The sequence below is a fragment of the Opisthocomus hoazin genome, chromosome 11 (genome assembly GCF_030867145.1).
Source record: "Opisthocomus hoazin isolate bOpiHoa1 chromosome 11, bOpiHoa1.hap1, whole genome shotgun sequence".
NCBI classification, from domain to species: Eukaryota; Metazoa; Chordata; class Aves; order Opisthocomiformes; family Opisthocomidae; genus Opisthocomus; species Opisthocomus hoazin.
In genome coordinates this window covers 11,907,292-11,916,199 of record NC_134424.1, presented here as the reverse complement: position 1 = coordinate 11,916,199, position 8,908 = coordinate 11,907,292, and the positions used below count along the sequence as shown (strand labels likewise).

At 46.2% G+C, this 8,908-nt stretch overlaps 1 protein-coding gene across 1 annotated transcript in view; it reads left to right on the top strand.

The window, feature by feature from the left end:
• Positions 1-688: 688 nt before the first annotated feature.
• LOC104329966 (netrin-4) overlaps positions 689-8,908 on the top strand; it is a 54,455-nt gene continuing 46,235 nt past the window's right edge. Inside the window, exons 1-2 of the mRNA XM_009935121.2 lie at positions 689-1,310; positions 8,004-8,545. Coding sequence (XP_009933423.1) covers positions 1,244-1,310; positions 8,004-8,545 — 609 coding nt within the window. The 5' untranslated portion in view covers positions 689-1,243. The remainder of the gene's footprint in view (positions 1,311-8,003; positions 8,546-8,908) is intronic.

The window sequence follows — 8,908 nt, the reverse complement described above, 5'->3', positions numbered from 1 at the left end:
CAGGAAGAAGATCACATGTTCCAATAATCTCCTCCGCAGCCAGACAGGACCAGAGAGGAGATCTGCCCGGTTAGGACTGAGAGATGTGCTAGGAGCTGGAAGGGAGGCAGAGACAAAACTCGGAGATACCTGAGCAGCCCTCGGGGGGGGGGTGGGAAGCCCCCAGCCCCAAGCCTTGCAATAGGGAGAGGAAGCCCCCAGCCCCAAGCCTTGCTGTAGCAGGAGGGAGGAAGGATCCTCCAGCCCCCCCCCCCCCCCCCCTTCTCCCTCCTCTCGCCCGGGCGCCGGGCACTGCACCCCCAGCACCGGCCAGCAGCCCCCCGTCCCGAGCCTGCCGCTGCCCCTCCCCGGGGGCCGCAGCCAGCAGCCGCGGTCGGGCAGCGGGGGCGGCCGGGGGTTGCCCGAGCACCGGCACCAGCACCGGCGAGCTGGCGTCGCGTTTGTTTTCCGCTCTGATCCCCCGGCGCTCGCCGCGCCAAGCAGTTCCCTGGGAGGTGGGGGAGAGGTGGCTTCCGCGGCAGCGGAGGGAGAAGGGAAATAAAATAAAATAAACCAAACCGAAATAAAAAGAGAGACGAGCCGGGAAGGCACTTGCTTCTCATCATCTCGCGGGGAGAAAAGCCAACTCTCTTCTGCTTGCGACCCGCTGCTGCAGGGAGCGGAGGGAAAGAAGGCGCTGGGGCAGACCCCCTAACAAAGCCGGGTTCGCGCTGCCCAGACCCCACCGCTGCCCCGGTTAGCGGGAGGCTGCGGGAGGTGCGGGGGGGGGGGGGGGTGGGTGTTGCCAGGGGGAACCCAGGCAAAGCCAAAGCGGAGCTCCGCCAAAAGCAAGGAGCAGAAATGAAAGTTTCGAAATAGCGTCCAAACAACCGCAAAGGACGGGACCGAAGAGAGCTCTGCGCGTCGCATCAGCCCTCGATGGGCTGCAGCGGGGATGTGAGCGTCCCCGGCCCGCTGCATGGAGAGGGGTAAAGACACAGAAAATCCTTGTTATTTATTTATTTATTGGAAGCGATGTACGGGTGACACCCAGCAGGCATCTGAGCCCTGAAAAAAAAAAACCACACCACCTCTGGACCCAGACGAGAACAAGAAGAATGAGACAGCAGCCTTGACCCCTACACTGCGAGGAAGGTGAGCAGAAAGAAAGCAAGAAAATACAGAAAAGCCATGCAAGCACCAAACCTGTAGATTACTGCAGCTCTTTTTTGCTTCACTGAGGACAGATACTTCACTGACAGCCATGCAACATAAAGGCATCATGCTGATTGTCTTCTTGGAATATTTTATTTCTGGCCATGGGGAAGCAGGTAAGCAAAATAAATCAATATTGTCATTCATGAAACAATTTATCCTAAGTTTAGCAAGGGGAAAGGGAATAGAAATCAGGTCTGTGTGTCAAAAAAAAAAGTATGTCAACATCTTTATTTTAGATGGGATTTTTATCAGGAATCTGGATTAATCAATGTATACAAATACTTCTTATTCCTTGCAATACACAGCTTTATAGTTCAGTCTCCTCCCGAAGCCTTATAATAGGATGTATAGTTTCATTCAACCTTGAAAGAAAATAGTGTAGTATTTTTGTGAACAAAAGAGAAGTAAGAGAGAAAGAGGTAGATGGATTGCGATGTGATGGATATTTGTTTGGAGAATGAAACACTGCCTTCCTAGGCAGGACAAGAGTGAAATGACAACAGCCTTGGACAGCATCACTGTAGAAATCTGAATTATTTTCTGTTAACTTCATTTTGCATCATTAAAAGTTAGAGATGCTGTATAGGAATTACTATTTATCCAAGACAGTCCATTCATTCAGTGTATTCCCTAACTTAATAGTTAACATGCAGTGGTCAAGATTAAGTTAGCATTAGAGACAAAATGGATTAGGACAGAACGAGAAGTTGACTAGTTGTGGCTGTATATGTGGGTGTACAAATTAGCGTATATAGGAATGATCCAGCTGTAATGGTATTCACACACGGTCCTAAAAATACCTGGATTGTGATGGAGAAAAATTCCTTAAGGGAAAGGAAGCAAAGCATTAGATTGTTTTCTTCTTGCTGTGGTTTAATACATCTTTAAGGTTAAAAGGGATGAATTATGCAGATCAGGTCAGAAAAAATGTAAGTAAGTATTGATAAATCAACAATATATCCTTGGTGACTTTTCCTTGGAGATCCTGGCTTGGGATCTGTCTTTCTGTACAGGAAAGCATACTAGAGGTTTAGATTTCACCTGTGTGCTCAGAGTATTAGGACAGGAACAACACTCCACATGCAGTGACTCGAAAGCCGTTGAAGCGTTCAGCCACCCTGTGAGCTCCAGTAAAGTCCAAGGCAGATCAGGTGGCTTCAGCTCAGATTATTCCCCAGCTAGAACCCTTTGATTACATAGACATCAGATTTCCATAACTGCAAAGGTTATTTTCTTAAAAACTGAAAATAGCTCATGTATTTACAATCCTGTATATTATCCAGTGACTCATTTGGGAAAAAGGCTGGTTATCACAACATGACAGGGAATGAGTGGAGGGAGGACGTGGTACCTTAATCTTCTTATGGTCTTCTCTTGGGCATTCACTTGTTTCCCAAGCTAGGGCTCTCCCTATAGGACACATATGTTGACACACAGCACAGAAAGGTTACAGAAATGTCTTGTAAAGTCACTCATACTGCTGCAGAGCGCAACCTGATATAAGCTAGCCTAAATATCCTCTGCATCCAATTCACAAAGTGAAAACCAGTCTTCAGGGAAATGCAGCCCACAGCTGACTGCTTGGAAAGTGAATTTGAGGGGAGGGAGCATGTCCTGTAGGAGCTAAAAACACCCAGAATAATGGTGTAAAACATAGTGAGTAACAGCAAAATAACTGCATCCTGCAGGTGATAATGCTAAGGATGCAATGTCACTTTAAATAAACACACTCTGCTTGGTCGAAAGGTGGCACAAACCATAAGCCTGTGAAAGCACAAGGGTTAAGTGTTCATTTTTCTTTTTCTTTCTTTTTTCTTTTAGAAGCAATATCTTGAATTAAATCTTGAATTAACCTGGAATCTTCACAGGTCCTGTTGCTGGCAGGGTCAGTGCTGCTCACACTAGGGTTAGTTCAGGCAGCCTTTAGCCGGTCCGTGCAACACGGTGTGGGAGTCTCAGCCTTCCCCCGAGCAGAGCGGTGCCCAGGGAAGTGTTTCCGATGCACTTTGCTGGCCCACGCAGCGAACTCCCTTTCCGCCCTGTGGCTGGTCCCTCCTGGCCCGCAGTGACCCGAACTGGCGGGGCAGCTGCGTGGGGAGCACGGGCGCGGAGCGTTCCTGGGGAGCAGCGTCTCTGCGCAGAGAGGGTCGGGGTTGCGGGGTTGGCTCCTCAGACCTCTGCACACAACGCCAAGGCGAAAAATTCCCCGCGGCGACATGGCTGGATGGAGGAGCCGCCTGGGCTTTATATCGCGACATGCGGCGCCGGGGTGACCCTTCCGCTAGCCTTACGCGGGCGGAGGGCGTTGCTCCCCTCAGCTGAACCCCGCCGCGCCCTCAGAGCTCCCGCCTGTCGCGACAGGGCCCGCCGCTCGCGGGGGCAGCCCGCCAAGAGGGGGCGTGGTGGGGTCGCGAGCGGCCGGTCCCTGCGCCGGCCGTGGCGGGGGGGAAGGGCCGGGCTGGTGGTGGCCGGGGGCCGTGCGGCTCGCGGAGGTGCGGGAGCCCGCCCCTGCCCGGGAGGGACGCGGGCTGCGGCGGGCCGTCGCGGGATACCTCCCAGACGCGGGAGCTCACCGCCTGCCCCCGCGCCTCCGGCCGCCGAGGCAGCTTGGGCCCCCGCACGGCCAGCACCTCCCCGCGGGGCTCAGCTGTGCGGGCTGTTCCAGCGCAGAACCACATCGGGCTACTCGCAAACGGACGAGGCCTTGGCCAGCTCGCTGCGTGTCGGCCCAGACGAACCGAAGGGTTGTGTAGAACCTCGGCTGTAACCAGCACGAAGGGGGAAAAGTTCTAGGTCTGATTAATATAAACTTGAGCGACTCCTGTCCCCAGGGTGGTTAGCTTCAGAGGAACACTTAAAAGTTTCTGGTTATTAAGAAAAAAAGTCAAAGAGATATAGAACAAGTGAAATCCAGGTTGGACATATGTGCTGAAACAGCTCCAGTAAAAACACAGCAGAAGATGCCCAAAGGTTTTAGTGTTCATGTGTTGCTCAGAACTGTGAAATTCACTCTCCTGTCTCACTGTAGGAGACTTGAACACAAAACATCAGAAAGTTGCATATGGAAAAGAAATAAAAATTCCAATCCAAATTGCTCAGAAAATAATTAGGCATCTTTCCAGTCACATCAGCAGGCTTTGACTGAGTAGCCATATGACCTTGCTTCTGTCAGGTATCCAATGGAGGGTGAAAAAAAACGCTAAAAAAAGTTGAACCTGTTTTCAGTTCATACCTACAATGTTCTGTTGCATTACAAGTAAGAGATCTCTGTTTGAAATGATGTCCCAGGAATATCAGTAGTATGACCTCCCTTGAACTGTATGATTCCCTAATCACCAGGTAACACCATCGTTATAACACGAGCCAGGCATGTGCCATTGACCTGCCGTTTTGTGGCACAGCTCTGAGGGACCAGAAAACAAACAAATAAATTAATCATACCATTAACGGAGCCAAGACATCCTCCATGGACTAAAAGCTAATCAACTTCAATAACATGCAGTGCCCATGCGCAATCAAAATGTTTAGTTCTTGATGAATTATTCAGTGAGTCCTCCTGGCAGTTGGGGTAAGTGGTTTGTTCGCCTGGCTGCTGTTTCTCTTCTGCAGCAGTCCCCCCTCACTGTCCAGATTCAACATTTCTTCTTGTTTCCACAGAATCAGTGAGCGATGGACAGGCTGCGCTATCCTTGTGGCCAAGCAATGTTCTGTCAATTGATTTCTTTAAATGCAAAGCTTTTAATCGACTGAAGATTTTGTTTTCCAATGTCACTCCTTCTGTCAAACTCCCTTCTGCTACTTTCCACTTTGTTCTTCTCCCATTTTTCTAATGACACAGCAGTTTAGAAGGGAACTGTTTATTGATGTTGCTGCATTAGCAGGCAGAGCAGATAAACCTTCTTGTGACTGTTGTTCAGGAGAACCAGCAGGTTTTTCTTCCTTTTCCAGGTTCAGATCAAAACAGTGGAAAAACTCAATACAACACAAATAGCCCATTTATGGGAAATATAAAAAGCAGCCATTCTCTGTAGATAATGGTTCCTTTTTTACTCTCTCTCACTCTTGTCTGCAAAGCTTCCCCTGTATAACTCCTTAAATTTAGAACTCCAGTATGCCATTTCCTCTATGAAAGCTTCAGTGTTGTGATCCATCAATAGAGATGGACTTTCTTTTAATTACATGGTATATTTATCCATAACCCAATAGCATTTGTAACATGGACCCATTCTTAATCAAAACTAAGCAACGTGACTCTTAGCCAGAGCTATGCTTGTTCAAAGCTCAATTGTAAGACCAGTCCCACTGAAATTCTCTGGTGGCAAAGATGAAACCTTTCTGTAGCACTGAGCAAATTCAGTTAATATCCAATCTTTAAACAGAGAAATTGCTGTGCTTCCTTATTTCCAGTAATTTTTCCCAAACAGCTTGGACATGAACATGAAGGTAAATGCCACTTGCAAAAACATTCTTGAAGCACACAGTTGTAGCTCATTATATTTTTGCTGACCTGCAAGCATAGATTTATCTTTATTTCAAGAACTCTGCATGACTCAGTAACATTAACCCTCCAGAGAAGACAAAAATTTGGAATTTCAGATGCTCTGCAAAAAGGAGGAAGATCTAAACAACTTTTGTGGAAACATGAGTCCTTTCTCAGGACAAAAAGATGTACAAAAATTGCAAGGAACGTCCCAGATAAAATCTCTGAAGCTCCTGGTGTTCCCCTGTAACTGGATGGCTCAGATGGAAAAAGAAGTTCAGAATCAGAAAGAAAATACATTGAAATTGTCATGCAGCAGTCAGGATGGTGTGAGGGCTTGGTGGTGGATCTCCAGTAGCGCTAAGAATCATCTGCTCAGTTGAAGTTGGGGAGTAAGAAACAGAGCTGACTGAGCCAAACACCCCCATCTTCTCTTCTTTCCTCTCCAGATGACTTCTGCAACTCCTCTTCTCCCATGAAAATTCATCTCTGTGCTGGCACAGTGAGTGGTGGTGAGACTGAGGAGGTGTCGCTTTCATTGCTTTGATCTAACCACTACTAGGTGCACATATAATTCAGGCACTGCTGCCCTCTCAGCACTGCCAGTCTTCTAGGACTTCACTGGGACACTAAAAAAAATCTTGGCCAGCCCATTCCAGCCACTGGTGGAAGACAACCTCCACCAGGAGGAAACTCACCGTGTCTCCAGATACTCCGTCTTTCCCTGAGGCTGCTGCTTAAAATGTCTGTAAGACAAACAAACATTAAGTCCAAGTTCCTTTGAAGGTGCCTTCCACCTGTTTCTAAGAGTAGTCAAGACCATTTTTCGATGACCTGTTTCCTTGCTATCTGAAGTTTAAGACTACCTTGTGCTGTATGTAAGCTAAAATGGCACATGCTATTGGTCAACGGGATTAAGTGAGTGTACAGCAACTTCATTTTGTGTCCTAATCCTGGGAAGCAAAGTGCATGAGATGTTTTCCAAAACAATGTCCATCTCTGACTATTCTTTTCTGGCTTGTGCAGAAATTTCACTAAGGAACTAGGGACAGAAGCAACTTGGAGGTAAAACCATGCACGCCGGGCGGATTTTTTCTTAAACATTCCTTTTGGAAAGAGGGGCACCAGATTCACCCAACTACATTTATGGTTTAAGCATTTTTATAAGACTGAATCAGAAAGTCTTTTCTTTGACATAACTTGATTTTAAAACTAGTTTTGCCTGAGGAAAGGCTGAGTATAAACTAAGTAGGGATTTTAAAATTTGACCTAGAATGTTGAACCAATAGCTGACCTTTGAACTGCTCCTAGATTACCCAGGGTTTATGGTCATCCTATGTTTCATTCAAAGGGTCGTTTCCTGTAGGACTTGCATCGAGTCATCTGACTTGTGACCTCTTGGATTAGATTTATGACCTTGCAAGGTCAGTCTTTCACCCCTTCTAAACTGTTAAGTTGCAAAGAGAACACTGTATGTCATTAGAAAAACCATTTTCTCCAGTGTGGTAATAAGACTTTGGAATGAGCTTTAATTCCAGTTTCACAAGACATTACTGATTTCTAAACAATAATAAGACTTTGTAGTTATCCCTACCTTTTCTGAATTTAGAAATAGGTAGATATATACATTGAAGACACCAAAAATTTGCCAGCATTTGCAAACTTTGCAAAGAGAATACAGTCACCTACCTCCATGTCAAGGTATTGAAACAAAAGAGAGACTTGATTTTCAGCTCTGCTAACAACTCCATCAATAGTAGCAACAGAAACTCAACACCCCTCAAAATTATGCCAGTAATGCACAACTAGAGAAATACTTGCTTTCTTTATGTGTTTCTGTGTGTAATTAATGTCTGCAATTTGTTGGGAAGGAGTCATCTCTTTTTTTTACTGTATCTACAGTTTATAGTATAGTTTGACTTTGCTTTCTGATAACAATGAAAATAAATGCATTGAATGGATTCAGTCCTCAGATACAGAGCTTTACTAGAGTGAAAGTAAGAATACACAAGATTTCTGTGGTTAAACATAAAATTCAATAGACCAACACAACTGCATTTTCAATAGAAATCAAATTAAGTGCCACAAGCAGGAGTTTTCTAAAGACCTCTGTTTCTGAGTTAGGCACTAAAAACAAGGACTAGATTTATGGAGAAACTTCCTCCAACCTCTGTGTAAAAAGATGAAGTAGCTCTCCTTAGAAGGAGTCCTCTTGCATGTCAGTCCCTAGATGAGGACTCCAAACATTTGCATGGTCACCTGTGTCACAGTCTGAGAACTATTTGAGAAATTCTGCTCAGTTGTGTTTCTTTTGCATGTCTTTCAGACCCCATGAAGCTACGAGCCTTCCGCTGTAATGGTCGTTCTTGCAACCCTCCGGTGGGAAACCTTGCGACAGGGAGGACACCAGTCACTCTCACTACATGTGGCCAGAACAGTACAGAACTGTATTGCTTCTACTCAGACCAGAATCTCCTCCATCAGGTCTCCCACGGCTGTGGGCAGCCTCGCTGCACCAAATGCAATGCCAACCAGCCTGACAACTCCCATCTCCCTGCTGACATGACAGACGATTTCTTTGCAAACCCTATCTCCTGGTGGCAGTCTGCCCAAGGGGTACACAGGGAAGAAATCAGACTGGACTTTGAAACAGAATTCTACCTGACCCATGTCATTGTTGTGTTCAAGTCACCTCGCCCAGCTGCGATGGTGTTGGAAAGATCCCAGGACTATGGGCAGACTTGGAGGCCCTACAAGTATTTCTCTGTCAACTGTACAGCGACTTTTGGGCTCCAGGATGATCTCATCGAGGAGGGCTCCATGTGCACTTCCAGGTATTCAGATGCAGTGCCCTGCACGAGAGGAGAGGTAAGCAATAACTGAGGTTTGGACTAAGTTTAATATCAAACAGTTGAAGACTGGCTGAAAATCAGAGAGCATGGGCTCAGACACTGTGCATTTAAATTAAGAAAGGTAGCCCATCCCCAAAGGCTTTGTGTTAAGAAAATAAAGGGGAAGAAAAGAAATTCTATATCAATGAAAAATGCTTTAACAAATTTCTTTTATGAGAGTTGCACAGGATAGGATTAACATTGCCTAATTTTACATTGCAGATGCCAGTAACTGAACCAGAATTCCAACAAAATAAATGTAGGGAAATACACATGATTTGTCCAAACTCTTTTCCTACTTGACATGAACTGCATGCTCTTGCTTTTTCTTCTCCATATA